General features: G+C 44.0%; 1 protein-coding gene across 5 annotated transcripts in view; it reads left to right on the forward strand.

Moving 5' to 3' along the window:
- Positions 1-17288, forward strand: part of RBBP4 (RB binding protein 4, chromatin remodeling factor) — a 34433-nt gene extending 17145 nt beyond the window's left edge. For 4 of the 5 annotated variants that reach the window (XM_025381172.1, XM_025381161.1, XM_025381190.1 and 1 more), the window contains exons 4-12: positions 2280-2453; positions 2796-2911; positions 3030-3190; positions 3294-3420; positions 3867-3944; positions 6452-6528; positions 6644-6701; positions 6793-6903; positions 15855-16854. In XM_025381172.1, coding sequence (XP_025236957.1) covers positions 2280-2453; positions 2796-2911; positions 3030-3190; positions 3294-3420; positions 3867-3944; positions 6452-6528; positions 6644-6701; positions 6793-6903; positions 15855-15920 — 968 coding nt within the window. In that variant the 3' untranslated portion in view covers positions 15921-16854. Of the gene's footprint in view, positions 1-2279; positions 2454-2795; positions 2912-3029; positions 3191-3293; positions 3421-3866; positions 3945-6451; positions 6529-6643; positions 6702-6792; positions 6904-15854 lie in introns of all 5 variants that reach the window. The other variant, XM_025381181.1, reaches the window with a different exon arrangement.
- The last annotated feature ends 167 nt before the right edge of the window (positions 17289-17455 follow it).

Raw genomic sequence — 17455 nt, forward strand, 5'->3', positions numbered from 1 at the left:
GGGGTTTCACCGTGTTCGCCAGGATGGTCTCGATCTCCTGACCTCGTGATCCGCCCGTCTCGGCCTCCCAAAGTGCTGGGATTACAGGCTTGAGCCACCGCGCCCGGCCCTCTCTCACAACTTCTTTGCTTTGTGGATAAGGTATTTGAGGCTCAGAAACTGAAGGCCTTCCCTGGATCACCAAACTAAGTAAGTGACAGAGCCACTTAGGGACCTGGGTCTGACTCTTACTTTGGAACTTTTGCAACCATATCATGCTGCCTTCTATTACTCTTTGATCATTAACTACCTTTGTTTATATATTGCTTTGCCAAGATTTACATAATCACACATTATATTGTTATACATATTATAATGGTACTTGAGAGAACTCTCTAAGTGCATATAGTAGTCATGTGTGAATAAAAAATGTTTTCATCTAGTTGTTGCCTACCTGGTTTATTTCAACCAGGGACTTTGGTTGGCGTGTGTAAGTGGGTGTAGCAAAATGGAACTGGCTGCTGTGGCTCTGTTTTTCCTCACTGAAATAAAAGAAACACTGTAAGGAGAAGATAAACTGCATGATGGTATTTCAGAACATTCATCCCAAACTAGAGCTTCAGACAAGCGATGCAAGAAGAGCACTTCAGTGTTTAGCACATTGTATACTTAATATTCATTATAGTAGTAGCATTGGTTTTGTTTATTCGGCATACTTATTTGTACTTTGAAATTTGAAAACTTCATTAAGATCTGTTTTTGAAGTATGTGGGCAAAGGATAACCCAGGTGCCGAGACAAGTGACTGAAGGCACAAACTGTTTCAGTATAATAAAGAAAATAGTTAAAATAAAGAATAGTTATAATACAAAGTAGATATAGAGATGATCTTGGACATTATCAGTCATTGGTATAATCATTATTAATCATCAACTTTTAATATTACTCCTTGTTGTATTACTAATATAACCAAGGAATAACTGGTGGGTATAGGGTCAGGTGCTGAAGGGACATTTTGAGAAGTGAGCTAGAAGGCAAGAGGTGAGCCCTCTGTCAGGCCCACATAAGGGCCGCTTGAGGGCTCCTTGGTCAAGTGGTAACGCCAGTGCCTAGGAAGGCACCCATTACTTAGCAGACCGTGAAAGGGAGCCTCCCTTTCCTTGGAGGAGTCAGGGAACACTCTGCTCCACCAGCTTCTTGTGGGAGGCTGGATATTATCCAGGCCTGCCTGCAGTCATCCAGAGGCCTAAACCCCTCCCTGTGGTGCTATGCTTCGGTGGTCACGCTCCTTGTCCACTTTCATGTTCCTCCCTTACTCCTGATTCCTCTTTGAGGTTCTTAGAAAATAGCAGTAGAAGAAATAGTGAAAGTCTTAAAGTCTGATCTTTCTGATAAGTGCATAGAAGGAAACGGTGAGGTATGCTGCCTTCCCTCAGATTCAGCTACCTAAAAGTGAAGGATCCCCTGTCTCGTGATAATGTGACTTGCTTGACCTTATCAATCACTTGGACGACTCACCCTCCTTACCCTGCCCCCTTGTCTTGTATGCAATAAATTATCAGCGCATTTAGCCATTCGGGGCCACTACCGATCTCCAGGTCTTGGTGGTAGTGGTTCTCCAGGCCCAACTGTTTTCTCTTTATCTCTTTTGTCTTGTGTCTTTATTTCTTACAATCTCTCGTCTCCGCACACGGGGAGAATACCCGCTAAGCCCTGTAGGGCTGGACCCTACATCAGTAGAATTCTAGTTTTCCTTAACTTCAGACAGTAATATAATACAGCCATCTCTCAGAATCCGTGGGGAATTGTTTCCAAGACCACCTTCAGATACCAAAATTCACAGATGCTGAAGTTTCTGATACAGCATGGCATAATGTTTGCACATAACCTATGCAGATCTTCTCATATACTTTAAAATGTCTCTAGATTATCTATAATACCGAATACAATGTAAATGTTATATAAATAGGCTGTATTGTTCAGGGAATAATGATGAGGGGGAAATCTGTATGTGTTCAATACATGCATTGTTTTTCTGAATATTTTCACTTAATGATTAGTTGAATTCATGGATGAAGAACCCACTGATATGGAGGGCTGACTGTATTTCTTATTAGGTATTTAACTACCTGGAATCACAGGGGTAGGAAAGCACTTTATAGTGCTAGCAAATGTATAGATAATATCTAGTATTATGCCAGTTTGTTCCTAAGGAAAAAAAATCCTTGCCTGTGTTTTTATACTCTGGGTACCCTAGAGTAGCTCTTGTTTTGTCCTCATTTGCAATTAATTTATTTACAGAATTTGGAGGTTTTGGTTCAGTTAGTGGAAAAATTGAAATAGAAATCAAGATCAACCATGAAGGAGAAGTAAACAGGGCCCGTTATATGCCCCAGAACCCTTGTATCATCGCAACAAAGACTCCTTCCAGTGATGTTCTTGTCTTTGACTATACAAAACATCCTTCTAAACCAGGTACGTGCCCCTTTCTATTCAAATACAAATGAGTCACTATGGGAACACATGGTTCCACTCACTCTGAGTTTAATTGCATGTTACTCTGTGTAATTTTAACATCTTGTGACTTGTATTGATGTGTGTATGTTTTTCTTCATTTTGCCTACATGAAAAAATAATGCCTTTTTACATAGAACAAAATACTGGTGCTGTTTAAGCATTATCTGTTTGGTGATAATGGTTCCTATATCATTGATAAATGTTAAGAGCTTTTAGACATCTTGATTAAAATTCCGTTATGCTCAGTAGGCCCAGAGAACCAGTGGACTGGGTAGTCTTGATGTGTCTGTCACTTTGCAGATCCTTCTGGAGAGTGCAACCCAGACTTGCGTCTCCGTGGACATCAAAAGGAAGGCTATGGGCTTTCTTGGAACCCAAATCTCAGTGGGCACTTACTTAGTGCTTCAGATGACCACGTGCGTATCCTTCCCATTTTGAAGCAAATCTGGGCTAGTTACCAGTTGGTTTCTTTTTTGGGGTGTGTGGGGAGGTGAGAATCTTCCATTTATATAATGGTTTAATTTTACATTTAAGACCATCTGCCTGTGGGACATCAGTGCCGTTCCAAAGGAGGGAAAAGTGGTGGATGCAAAGACCATCTTTACAGGGCATACGGCAGTAGTAGAAGATGTTTCCTGGCATCTGCTCCATGAGTCTCTGTTTGGGTCAGTTGCTGATGATCAGAAACTTATGATGTGAGTAGAATCCATTCAGGGTTTTTACTTAATATCTTGTCTAAGTTTTATGTTTAGTTACCATTTCAAGGGTTTTTTTCCTTTTTTTTTTTTTCCACTGAAGTTGGGATACTCGTTCAAACAATACTTCCAAACCAAGCCACTCAGTCGACGCTCACACTGCTGAAGTGAACTGCCTTTCTTTCAATCCTTATAGTGAGTTCATTCTTGCCACAGGATCAGCTGACAAGGTCAGTTTCATTTATTTTAATAGAAAACAATTTAATTTCTCTAGCTTTTTTTGAATTGCAGAAATTTTACTTACAGTATTTTTTTTTCTTATCTTAAAAAATGAATTACTGGCCGGGCGCGGTGGCTCAAGCCTGTAATCCCAGCACTTTGGGAGGCCGAGACGGGCGGATCACGAGGTCAGGAGATCGAGACCATCCTGGCTAACATGGTGAAACCCCGTCTCTACTAAAAAATACAAAAAACTAGCCGGGCGCAGTGGCGGGCGCTTGTAGTCCCAGCTACTCGGGAAGGCTGAGGCAGGAGAATGGCGTAAGCCCGGGAGGCGGAGCTTGCAGTGAGCTGAGATCCGGCCACTGCACTCCAGCCTGGGCTACGGAGCGAGACTCCGTCTCAAAAAAAAAAAAAAAAAAAAATGAATTACTCTTGTTTTTCTTTTTGTACCTAGACTGTTGCCTTGTGGGATCTGAGAAATCTGAAACTTAAGTTGCATTCCTTTGAGTCACATAAGGATGAAATATTCCAGGTAAGAGAAACCAGTGCTACTAATTTTGTTTTTGTTATTTCTAAGAAAAACCTGGATGTGTGAGTGGGCACACATGTGCTTTATGCTGTTGCTAAAAATAGAAATCTATATTCCTATGCTACTTTCTGTGGGAATTGTTATTTCTTTGTTATCTCTATACTTTCTCAAACTGGTTATTGACCACCTACATTCATCAGATATTAAGAAAACTAGGCCAGGTGTGATGATTCATACCTGTAATCCCAGCACTTTAGGAGGCTGAGATGGGTGGGTTACTTGAGGCCAGGAGTTTGAGACCAGCCTAGCCAACATGGCAAAACCCTGTCTCTTTATTTTTTAATAAAAATTTACAAAGAAAGGAAAACTAGTGCCTGATTATTTTTTCAGCCTTCTTTCTGACACTTAGTGATCTCTTCCCTTCTTCCAATATATTCTTTATTCTTCATTGCATACCACATATGTTGATTTTTCAATCTAAGCCTAAACCTCTGGCTCCATATTTTCTGCCTCATCAGTTTAAAACCATTTATGCCTAGTGTTCCATTATTGGAACACTAAGCATGTGGGAGTTTATATCCTACTGCTCAAGGTCATCGCCAAGGTCTGATTGCAAAAATTAAAAAAAGAAATAATTGTTGCACTGTGTTCAAAGCTTGTTGCTAGGGCACTATGAGAGATTACATTATGTAGCCTTTGCTGTCAAGGAGCTCCCCTTTTCTGGGGGGACGGAGTTTTGCTCTTATTGGCCAGGCTGGACTGTAGTGGTGCAATCTCGGCTCACTGCAACCTTCACCTCCCAGGTTCAAGTGATTCTCCTGCCTCAGCCTCCCGGGTAGCTGGAATTTCAGGCGCCCGCCACCATGCCCAACTAATTTTTTGTGTTTTTAGTAGAGATGGGGTTTCACCATGTTGGCCAGTCTGGTCTCCATGATCCACCTGCCTTGGCCTCCCAAAGTGCTGGGATTACAGGCATAAGCTACCACGCCCAACCGAGCCAAAATTTTATAGTGAGGGGGAGGGCTTGTTTAGAAATTACTATAATAGAAGATTTTGTCAAGTGTTATGAACCTGAGGGTGGTAAAGATTAATTCTGGTGTGTGAAGGTGGCATCTGAACTGGGCTTTAGGTGAACCATACTCCTACATACTTAGTCTCCTATTTTCTACTTTTAAGCCCGCCTTGGTGAACATTTTATCCTTACCCTATCTCTTTGCTTTGCTTGTGATGGTGTTCTGACTTATGTGTAACACTGAACTCATAGTAAATACTTAGGAACATAGTTATTGTATATGTCATCTGTACTTTAGTTCTTAGGTCAGAATTGGATTGCATTTGGGTAGAGGCCAGAATTAGCCAATAAGAATAAACAATAGGTAGGCTGGGTGCAATGGCTCATGCCTGTAATCCCAGCACTTTGGGAGGCCTAGGCAGGTGGATCACGAGGTCAGGAGTTTGAGACCACCCTGACCAACATGGTGAAATCTCGTCTCTACTAAAAATACAAAAATTAGCCAGGCGTGGTACTGTGCGCCTGTAATCCCAGCTACTCGGGAGGCTGAGGCAGGAGAATTGCTTGAACGTGGGAGGCAAAGATTGCTGGGAGCTGAGATCACCCCACAAGAATAGACAAGATTTGATGTTTCCAAAGATAAGATCATGCTGGGCACATGGTGCACAACTCCAGCTACGAAGGAGGTTGAGGCAGCAAGTTCCTTGAGCCCAAGAGTTCAAGTACAGCCTAGAAGCAACATAGTGAGGCTTCATCTCTTTTTTTGATACCAGCCTAACCCCATCTCTACACAGATACAAAAATTTGCCGGCTGTGGTGGCAGGCACCTGTAATCCCAGCTACCTGGGAGGCTGAGGTGGGAGAGTCACTTGAACCTGGGAGGTGGAGGTTGCATTGAACCAAGATCCTGCCATTGTACTCCAGCCTGGGTGACAGAGCTCTAAGACTTCATCTCAAAAAGTGTGCAAGGGGGTGGTGTGGGAATGGAACAAAAGCTTATATCCTGGGTCTAGTAATGTCTAGTAATGGGTTGTTATCGTACGAGAAATTTTTTTTTTTTTTTTGAGACAGAGTCTCTGTCACCCAGGCTGGAGTGCAGTGGTACGATCTCGGCTCACTACAACCTCTGCCTCCTGGGTTCAAGCAATCCTCCTGCCTCAGCTTCTCAAGTAGCTGGGATTATAGGCGCCCGCCACCACACCTAGCTAATTTTTGTATTTTTAATAGAGACAGGGTTTCACCATGTTGGTCAGGCTGGTCTCGAACTCACCTCATGTGATCCACCCACCTCCCAAAGTGCTGGGATTACAGATATGAGCCACCACTCCTGCCTGTAAAAGAAATTCTTTAGCTCTTAATTTTAACTGTAGCATCTATAATACTTTGGCTTCCTCTTCCCTTTTGTTTACAGAATTTTTAAATTGTTAAATATTTTATGAATTTTTTCCCTTTGTTTTCTAATTCATGGCTTTGCTGTTTTCTTCATTCCTATGTGTAGGTTCAGTGGTCACCTCACAATGAGACTATTTTGGCTTCCAGTGGTACAGATCGCAGACTGAATGTCTGGGATTTAAGGTAATTCTTGTGTTCATTCCTCTGTCTGCGTACTTATTTCCTTTATTTACACTTTGCAAAGGTAGTCACTAGGGGTAAATCTATTTTAACTTTTAAAATTATGCTTTTGTACTAGTAAAATTGGAGAAGAACAATCCCCGGAAGATGCAGAAGACGGGCCACCAGAGTTGTTGGTATGTTAAAAGCACTGGACAGTACTGAAGTAGTCTGTAATTTAATGTCCTCTATCTGCGTTTCACATCTTTGTTTTCTTCCCTCTTTCAGTTTATTCATGGTGGTCACACTGCCAAGATATCTGATTTCTCCTGGAATCCTAATGAACCTTGGGTGATTTGTTCTGTATCAGAAGACAATATCATGCAAGTGTGGCAAATGGTAAGGGTTTGGTCATTTATTTTGGGGAGGTGAGATAAATAAGACACAGAATCAATTTACATTTATATATTTTATGATTACGGCTACCATCTCTGTTCATTTTACTCCCAGGTGTGATTTTTTTTTTTTTTTTTTTTTTTTTGAGACAGAGTCTCGCTTAGTCGCCCAGGCTGGAGTGCAGTGGCGCGATCTCGGCTCACTGCAAGCTCCGCCTCCCGGGTTCACGCCATTCTCCTGCCGCAGCCTCCCGAGTAGCTGGGACTACAGGCGCCCGCCGCCTCGCCCGGCTAATTTTTTGCATTTTTAGTAGAGACGGGGTTTCACCATGTTAGCCAGGATGGTCTCGATCTCCTGACCTCGTGATCTGCCCGCCTCGGCCTCCCAAAGTGCTGGGATTACAGGCGTGAGCCACCGCGCCCAGCCTCCCAGGTGTGATTTTAAGACTTGTCTATACATTATCGTTTTCAGCTGCCTGTTCTTGACCATTTTGGTTATACTACTGGTATTTTAAACTCAGCTAAACAAAACAAAACTGACCCTCTCTCCCACTTCTCCTTTCTCCTTTCCTCCTCCTTTTTTTTTTTTGTATGGCTCCAACATTTTCCCAAGCTAACCAGACTTGAAAACTCAAGAATTTTCCGTGTCTGTTTACCTCTAGTTGTAGTTCACTTCCAGATTTCATACCATCTATCTGCGGTGTTTCTCCCGTCTTCGCCTCATCATCTTAGAAGTACAAATTTACATACCCAAAGGAGGTGTATCACCTCACAACATCAAATACTGTTTCTCCATGAAACCTATCTAGATTTCAAAAATGTTCCCTGTCTCTACCTCAAAGAATGAAAGAATGTGAACACCCTCCTTAAATTTTATTTTCTTCTTCTTTTTTTTTTTTTTTTTTTTTTTTTTTTTTTTTGAGATGTTCTTTCACTTTTCCACCCAGGCTGGAGTGCAGTGGTGCAGTCTCAGCTCACTGTAACTTCCATCTCCCAGTTTCAAGCGTTTCTCCTGCCTCAGCCTTCTGAGTAGCTGGGACTACAGATGTGCACCACCATGCCCAGCTAATTTTTTTATTTTCAGTAGAGACAGGGTTTCACTGTGGTGGCCAGGTTGGTCTCGAACTCTTGACCTTATGATCTGCCTCCCTCGGCCTCCCAAAGTGCTGGGATTACAGGCGTGAGCCACCATGCCCAGCCTCTTAAATTTTCAAAGCACTTCAATTTAATAAAAATAACTGTGGTGTCTCATACATTAATAGTTTAAAAATAGTTATATTCGGCCGGGCGCGGTGACTCATGCCTATAATCCCAGCACTTTGGGAGGCTGAGGCGGGTGGATCGTGATGTCAGGAGATCAAGACCATCCTGGCTAACATGGTAAAACCCTGTCTCTTCTTTTTTTTTTTTTTTTTTGAGACGGAGTCTCGCTCTGTCACCCAGGCTGGAGTGCAGTGGCCGGATCTCAGCTCACTGCAAGCTCCGCCTCCCGGGTTCACGCCATTCTCCGGCCTCAGCCTCCCGAGTAGCTGGGACTACAGGCGCCCGCCACCTCGCCCGGCTAGCTTTTTGTATTTCTTAATAGAGACGGGGTTTCACCGTGTTAGCCAGGATGGTCTCGATCTCCTGACCTCGTGATCCGCCCGTCTCGGCCTCCCTAAGTGCTGGGATTACAGGCTTGAGCCACCGCGCCCGGCCAAAACCCTGTCTCTTCTCAAAATACAAAAAAAAAAAAAACTAGCCAGGTGTGGTGGCAGGTGCCTGTAGTCCCAGCTACTCAGGAGGCTGAGGCAGGAGAATGGCATGAACCCAGGAGGCAGAGCTTGCAGTGAGCCGAGATCGCACCACTGCACTCCAGCCTGGGCAACAGAGCGGGACTCCATCTCAATTTTTAAAAAAAAAGTTATATTCGGGAGATGGTGGTTATGGTTAATACAGTGTAAGTGTGCTTAATGCCACTGAACTGTATACATAAAATGGCTAAGCTAATAAATTTTATGTTGTATGGAGTTTGCCAGAATTTGGAGGTGGAAGACAATTTCTTGCTCTGTTGTTCAGGCAGAGTGCAGTGGTGCGATTACAACTCACTGCAGCCTCCTATTCCCAGGCTCAAGATATCCTCCTACCTCAGCCTCCCTAGTAACTGGGACCACAGGTGTGCATTACCAGGCCTGGTTAATTTTTTAAATTTTTGTGTACAGATGGGGTTTGCCATGTTGGCCAGTCTGGTCATGAACTTGTGAGTTCAAGTGATTTGCCCACCTCCCAGAGTGGTGGGATTACAGGCTTGAGGCTGGCCCACTTTTTGTTTGATTGTTTGTTTTAAGAATTAACGGGCCGGGCGCGGTGGCTCAAGCCTGTAATCCCAGCACTTTGGGAGGCCGAGGCGGGCGGATCACGAGGTCAGGAGATCGAGACCATCCTGGCTAACACGGTGAAACCCCGTCTCTACTAAAAATACAAAAAACTAGCCGGGCGTGGTGGCGGGCGCCTGTAGTCCCAGCTACTCGGAGGCTGAGGCAGGAGAATGGCCTGAACCTGGGAGGCGGAGCTTGCAGTGAGCCGAGATTGCGCCACTGCACTCCAGCCTGGGTGACACAGCGCGAGACTCCGTCTCAAAAAAAAAAAAAAAAAAAAAGAACGTAGCTTGATGGTCATCTGGGAAATGAAAAGAATTCAGAAGAAAGTTTTGCTGTCTCTCAGACTAGATCTAGTACCAGGGAATAGTTTTTGACTCGTCATGAGGAGAGGGAGGATGTTTTCAACAGTACTTTCTTAAACTGCAATAGCACTATTTTTTCTTATTTTTTATTTTTTAAATTTTTTTTCCCTAAGCGGAGTCTCACTCCCTCGCCCAGGCTGGGGTGAAGTGGAGCGATCTCAGCTCATTGCAACCTCTGCCTCCCGGGTTCAAGCAGTTCTCCTGCCTCAGCCTGCTGAGTAGCTGGGATTACAGGTGTGCACCACTATGCCTGACTAATTTTTTGTATTTAGTAGAAATGGGGTTTCACCATGTTGGTCAGGGTGGTCTTGAACTTCTGACCTCATGATCCACCCTTTTTGGCCTCCCAAAGTACTCAATTACAGGCATGAGTCACTGTGTCCAACCTTTTTATTTTTGAGACAGTTTTGTTGTTGTTGTTGTTGTTGTTGTTGTTGTTTTGAGACAGAGTCTCGCTCTGTCGCCCAGGCTGGAGTGCAGTGGCCGGATCTCAGCTCACTGCAAGCTCTGCCTCCCGGGTTTACGCCATTCTCCTGCCTCAGCCTCCCGAGTAGCTGGGACTACAGGTACCCGCCACCTCGCCCAGCTAGTTTTTTTTGGGGGGGTTTTTTTTTGTTTTTTTTTGTTTTGTTTTGTATTTTTAGAAGAGACAGGGTTTCACCGTGTTAGCCAGGATGGTCTCGATCTCCTGACCTTGTGATCCGCCCATCTCGGCCTCCCAAAGTGCTGGGATTACAGGCTTGAGCCACCACGCCTGGCCAGTTTTGTTGTTATCCAGCCTGGAGTGCAATGGTGCGATCTTGGCTCACTGTAACCTCTGCTTCCTGGGTTCAAGCGATTCTCCTGCCTCAGCCTCCTGAGTAACTGGGATTACAGGCATGCGCTACCACTCCTGGCTAATTTTTTTTTTTTTTTTTTAAGGAGAGATTGGGTTTCTCCATGTTGGTCAAACTGGACTTGAACTCCCGACCTCCGGTGATCCACCTGCCTCAGCCTCCCAGAGTGTTGGAAATACAGGCGTGAGCCACCACGCCTGACGAAATAGCACTATTGAAGACAGAAATAAAATAAGTTTGTGACCTGCCAGATTAACAGATTGTACTACATCCATACTTTTTCTTTTACCTCCAAATACCATCACAACATCCATACTTTGTAAAATATTACTTATCAAAAAGACGTATGATTAGGGGCTGTGCTCAGTGGCTCACACCTGTAATGCAAATACGGAGGATCACTTGAGCCCAGAAGTTCTAGACTAGCCTGGGCAATATAAAGTGAGACCCTGTCTCTACCGAAAAAAAAAATTAGTCAGGCTTGGTGGCACGTGCCTGTGATCCCAGCTACTTGGGAGGCTGAGGCAGGAGGATACCTTGAATCCAGGGGATGGAGGCTGCTATGAGACATGGTGGCATGTGCCTTTAGTCCCTGCTCTTTGGGAGGCTGTGATAAGGATCCCTTGAGCCCAGGAGTTTGAGGCTACAGTGAGCTGTGATCACACCACTGCACTCCAGCTTGGGTGACATAGTGAGACCCGGTCTCTAAGGGAAAAAAAGAAAGAAGTACAGTTAGGCTTATAAGATATTCATGACGTGCTGTTAAGTAGGGGAAGAGCAGACTGAAGAATAGCATAATGGTATTCTTCATATTAAAATTTTGTGTATCTAGTCTATATTTAGAAAGCTGATTGCTAGCAGGTGTGGTGGCTCATGCCTGTAATACCAACACTTTGGGAGGCCGAGGTGGGCAGATCACCTGAGGTCAGGAGTTCGAGACCAGCCTGGCCAACATAGTGAAACCCTGTCTGTACTAAAAAATAAATACAAAAATTAGCCAGGCATGGTGATGGGCGCCTGTAATCCCAGCTACTTGGGAGGCTGAGGCAGGAGACTTGCTTGAACCCAGGAGGCAGAGGTTTCAGTGAGCCAAGATGGCACCGTAGCACTCCAACTTGGGCAACAAGAGCAAAACTCCGTCTCAAAAAAAAAGGTGTTTGCTAAAATGTGGTTGGTACCTTGTTCTTGGTTTCTTTATACCTTTCTGTATTGTAATTCTTTTACGAAAAAGATATGTAACTTGAGAACAGAAAATTCACCTCTCTTTTTAATAAATCCCTTCAATATTAATGCAAAAACTTAATAAGTGGGCATGGTGACATGTACCTGTAGTCCCAGCTTCTTGGGAGGCTGAAGTGGGAGGCTGGCATGATCCCAGGAGGCAGAGATTGCTATGAGCTAAGATGGCACCGCTGCACTCCAGCCTGGGTGACAGAGCAAGACCCTGTCTCAAAAAAAAAAAAAAAAAAAAAAAACTGAAGAGCTCAAGATTAAACTAGATCCCTGCGAGGCCATCACCTCCATTCCAGGTTGTTACTTTATTTGGTGATTTTAGTATTGTAATAGAGTAAGTAAGTGTTGGTCTTTGTGCCAGTTCTTGGCACAGAGCTCCCCAAAAACACTTGGAGTTTGCAGAGTGCTAGAAGTATCTTTGTCATTCCTGGTGATCCACTTTGGACCACACCTGAGTTTGTTCTACTGTGAGGTGACTTTAGTGGGGCCGCTAGATAGCCTCATAGTGACTTTAGTCAGAAAGGCCAGTTACTTGATTTGAGGGTTAAAACTTGTCAGCCCACTCACCAGCCTTGAGGTCACAGGGCTGGAGATTGAACTCTGTAAAAACTCTTAATTTGATGTGCTTCCTGGTTGATGAACAACTCATTGACAGACTGGGAGGGTAGCATGCCCAGAGACTTCATGGAAACTCTGCAACCCCTCCCCACCTTGCCCTATGCATCTCTTCCATGTGGTTCCTCAGCTGTATCCTTTATTTTAAAAAAAAAAAAAACAGTAATAGTAAAAAGCTTTCTTTGGTTCTGTGAGTCATTGCATCAAATTATCAGACCTGAAGAGGCAGTAGTGGGAACCCTAAAATTTGTAGTCAAGTGGGATAGAAGTGTGCAGGTAGCCTGGGACCAACGACTTGAAACTGGCTCCTGAAGTAAGGACGGTCTCCCAAAGCTAACTTCAGGTAGTGTCAGAATAGGATTGAGTCATACACCCAGTTGGTGTCATGAGAAAAGGCACCCCACATTTGCCATTAGAAGTGGCATCGGAAAGGATCGCACAATTGTATGTATTTTTTTTCACTGGGGTCAGATCACAAGTTCTTTGAAGGTAAGACTGTCCCATCCTCTGCAGTACCTATCATAGTGATTGGTGCATAGTAGGTGCTAAGAGTAAATTTTGCTCCTGTGAAAGTGGTTCCTGTATTTTAAGATTATGCCATTGGACACAGGTATTCTGTCATGCAGTAGAAGTAGAGTTTATTCTATACAAGAACAAGTTTTCTCTTAAATATATAAAGATTTGAAACATGTTATTTTGGAAGTTTTAAGTGTGCAGTTCAGTCTTCAGTGTATTTACAGTTGTGCAACCATCAACCACAGTCAATTTGAGAACATTTTCCTCATCTGAAAAAGAAACCCTGTACCCATCATTTCCTATTTTTCTAATTGAAGGGGTGGCCTGCCCCTCCACACCTGTGGGCGTTTCTCGTTAGGTGGAACCAAGTGACTTGAGAAAAGAAATGAGACACAGAGACAAAGTATAGAGAAAGAAAAAGTGGGCCCAGGGGACCGTTGCCCAGCATACAGAGGACCCACGCTGGCACCGGTCTGAGTTCCCTCAGTATTTATTGATCTTTACCATCTTAGAAAAAGGGAAGTGGCAGGATAATAGGATCATCGGAGGGAGAAGGTCAGCAGTAAGACATATGAATAAAGATCTCTGTGACATGAATAAGTTTAAGGAAAAGTGCTGTGCCTTGATATGCATCTGCAAACATCTCCATAAACCTTTTTAGTGCATAAAGAGCAGCATTGCCGCTTGCACATCCCACCTTCAGCCCCAAGGCCGTTTTCTCCTTTCTCAGTAAACAACATGCAATTGGGTTTACTAAGATGTTCCATTGCCCAGGGACCGGCAGGAGACAGATGCTTTTCTCTATCTGAACTGCCAAGAGGCCGCCTTTCCTCTTATACTAGTCCTCTTCAGCACAGACCCTTCACGGGTGTCAGGCTGGGGGACGATCAGGTCTTTACCTTCCCACGAGGCCATATTTCAGACTATCACATGGGGAAAAGCCTTGGACAATACCTAGCTTTCCTAGGCAAAGGTCCCTGCGACCTTTTGGCAGTGTACCTTTTGGCAGTGTACCTTTTGGCAGTGTACGTGTCCCTGGGTACTTGAGATTAAGAGAGTGGTGATGACTTTTCTCTAGCATGATGCCTTCAGGCACTTGTTTAACAAAGCACACCCTGCAAAGCCCAAAATCCGTTAAAACTTGAGTCTCCACAGCACATGTCTCTTGCAAGGACAAGGTTGGGGGTAGGGTCACAGATCAACAGCATCTCAGATACATGGAGTCTCTTACGTCTACTTTCTATATAGACACAGTAACAGTCTGATCTCTCTTTTCCCCACACTCCTAGTCCCCCAGCCCTAGGCAGCCAAGAAGCTATGGATTTGCCTGGTTTGGACACCTTTTTTTTAGACGAAGTCTCACTCCCAGGCTGCAGTGCAGTGATCTCGGCCCACTGCAACCTCCACCTCCTGTGTTCAAGCAATTCTCCTGCCTGATGCCTTAGCCTCCCAGATAGCTGGGATTACAGGCGCCTGTCACCACGCCCGGCTAATTTTTATATTTTTAGTGGAGACGGAGATTTCACCATGTTAACCAGGTTGGTCTTGAACTGACCTCAGATGATACACCCGCCTTGACCTCCCAAAGTGCTGGGATTACAGGCGTGAGCCACCACACCTGGCCTGGACACCTTATATAAATAAAATCATAAAGTATGTGAATTTTTTTTTTTCTTTTGGCACACAGTCCCGCTTTGCCACCCAGGCTGGAGTGCAGTGGTGCAATCTTGGCTCACTACAACCACCACCTCCCAGGTTCAATCAATTCTCTCATGCCTCAGCCTCCCAAGTGGCTGGGACCACAGGTGTGCACCCCCACACCTGGCTGATTTTTTTTTTTTTTTTTTTTTTTTTTTTTTTTTTGAGACAGAGTCTTGCTCTGTCGCCCAGGCTGGGGTGCAGTGGCCGGATCTCAGCTCACTGCAAGCTCCGCCTCCCGGGTTTAGACCATTCTCCTGCCTCAGCCTCCCGAGTAGCTGGGACTACAGGCGCCCGCCACCTCGCCCGGCTAGTTTTTTGTATTTTTTAGTAGAGACGGGGTTTCACCGTGTTAGCCAGGATGGTCTCGATCTCCTGACCTCGTGATCCGCCCGTCTCGGCCTCCCAAAGTGCTGGGATTACAGGCTTGAGCCACCGCGCCCGGCCTGATTTTTGTATTTGTAGTAGAGATGCAGTTTCGCCATGTTGGTCAGGCTGATCTCGAACTCATGACCTCAGGTAATCCATCTGCCTCGGCTTCCCAAGTGCTGGGATTGCAGGCATAAGCCACTGCACCTGGCCTCACTGGCTTTTTTATTGCCAAATAATATTCCATCATATGGATTGGATATATCATGTATCCATGTTATTAGTTGATGAATATTTGGATTGTTTTACTTTTGGGCTATTAATAATGTCTGGTTAGGCCAGGCACAGTGGCTCACGCCTGTAATCCTAGAACTTTGGGAAGCCGAGGCAGGCAGATCACCTGAGATCAGGAATTCGAGACCAGTCTGGCCAACATGGTGAAACCCCATCTCTACTAAAAATACAAAAATTAGCCAGGCATAGTGGCATGCGCCTGTAATCCTAGCTACTCGGGAAACTGAGGCAAGAGAATTGCTTGAACCTGGGAGGCGGAGGTTGCAGTGAGCCGAGATGGTGCCACTGCACTCCAGCCTGGGAGACAGAGCAAGACTCCATCTCAAAAGGAAAGAAAAATAATAATGCCTGGTTAAAGAACTCAAGAATGTTGGCTATCAAGACAAATAGTTTCCACACTTCAGTTTTGTGGGAATGTCCTAATCAGGGGCCTGTGGACCACCTGCCTGTTTTTACTGGAACATGGTCATGCTAATTAATACTTCATTACCCATTATAGGTTGTCTCCGGATGCTTTCATCCAACAGAGTTGAATAGTTATAACACAGACTGTGTGGCCCAAAACCTATAAAGTATTTACTGTCTGGTTTCCTGGCTTAATCTGTTGTTGAAACCTTGAGTTTTAGAAGAAGTCTTCATGTTTACTAAATTCTTTTTCTTGTTTTTGGGCAGGCAGAGAACATTTATAATGATGAAGACCCTGAAGGAAGCGTGGATCCAGAAGGACAAGGGTCCTAGATATGTCTTTACTTCTTGTGATTTTAGACTCCCCTTTTTTCTTCTCAACCCTGAGAGTGATTTAACACTGGTTTTGAGACAGACTTTGTTCAGCTATCCCTCTATATAATAGGTACCACCAATAATGCTATTAGCCCAAACAGTGGGTGTTTTCTAAACATTAATGGGGGGGCTTGATTCAGCAAAGCCACAAACTTAACGTTGAAATTTTCTTCAGGAATTTTCTAGTAACCCAGGTCTAAAGTAGCTACAGAAGGGGGAATATTATGTGTGATTATTTTTCTTCTTATGCTATATATCCCCAAGTTTTTCAGACTCATTTAAGTAAAAGCTAGAGTGAGTAAGGAATAGAGCCAAATGAGGTAGGTGTCTGAGCCATGAAGTATAAATACTGAAAGATGTCACTTTTATTCAGGAAATAGGGGAGATTCAAGTCATATAGATTCCTACTCGAAAATCTTGACACCTGACTTTCCAGGATGCACATTTTCATATGTAGACCAGTTTCCTCTTGGTTTCCTCAGTTAAGTCAAAACTACATGTTCCTCTTTCCCCATATATTCATATATTTTTGCTCGTTAGTGTATTTCTTCAGCTGTTTTCATGTTGTTTCTTTCCTGTCTGTGAAATGGTGTGTTTTTTGTTGTTGTTGTTGTTTTTAACTTGGGACCACCAAGTTGTAAAGATGTATGTTTTTACCTGACAGTTACACCACAGGCAGACTGTCAAGTTGAGAAGAGTGAATCAATAACTTGTATTTGTTTTAAAAATTAAATTAATCCTTGATAAGAGTTCCTTTTTTTTAGGAGTTAGTCCTTGACCACTAGTTTGATGCCATCTCCATTTTGGGTGACCTGTTTCACCAGCAGGCCTGTTACTCTCCATGACTAACTGTGTAAGTGCTTAAAATGGAATAAATTGCTTTTCTACATAACCCCATGCTGATGGGTTTTATTTAGTATAAAACATCCATCAAACACCAGTCTCTGGCTTCTAGAAGAGTCCTTCAGATGACAGTTGTTTTCCGTGGTCTTTGACTATCAAGAGCAGAATTAAATATAATAGTCCCAGAGCTGTAGAAAAGAGCTTTACTCCTTGACAGGGAAAGTGAAAGACATAAAACACTGAATCAGAGGTGGCACAGATTAGTCTTTGATAAGGTAACGTTTCTTTGAAGTCAGTCTCTAGAGAACTACATGGACTTTCAAGAGTGTCAAAGGCAGTGTGGTAGAGAGAATTTAAGGCAAAAATTAAATTTGGAAAAGGTGCTTGAACCTTTTCTCAGAAAGAGGTTTTGTCTCCCCAGTATGTTTTTCACTGGGGCCTTTACTTAGAGGCTAGAAATAATAAGCTTTTTTTTTTTTTTTTTTTTTTGAGACGGAGTCTCGCTCTGTAGCCCAGGCTGGAGTGCAGTGGCCGGATCTCAGTTCACTGCAAGCTCCGCCTCCCGGGTTCACGCCATTCTCCTGCCTCAGCCTCCCGAGTAGCTGGGACTACAGGCGCCTGCCACCTCACCCGGCTAGTTTTTTGTATTT

Source organism: Theropithecus gelada, chromosome 1 (assembly GCF_003255815.1).
Source record: "Theropithecus gelada isolate Dixy chromosome 1, Tgel_1.0, whole genome shotgun sequence".
NCBI lineage: Eukaryota > Metazoa > Chordata > Mammalia > Primates > Cercopithecidae > Theropithecus > Theropithecus gelada.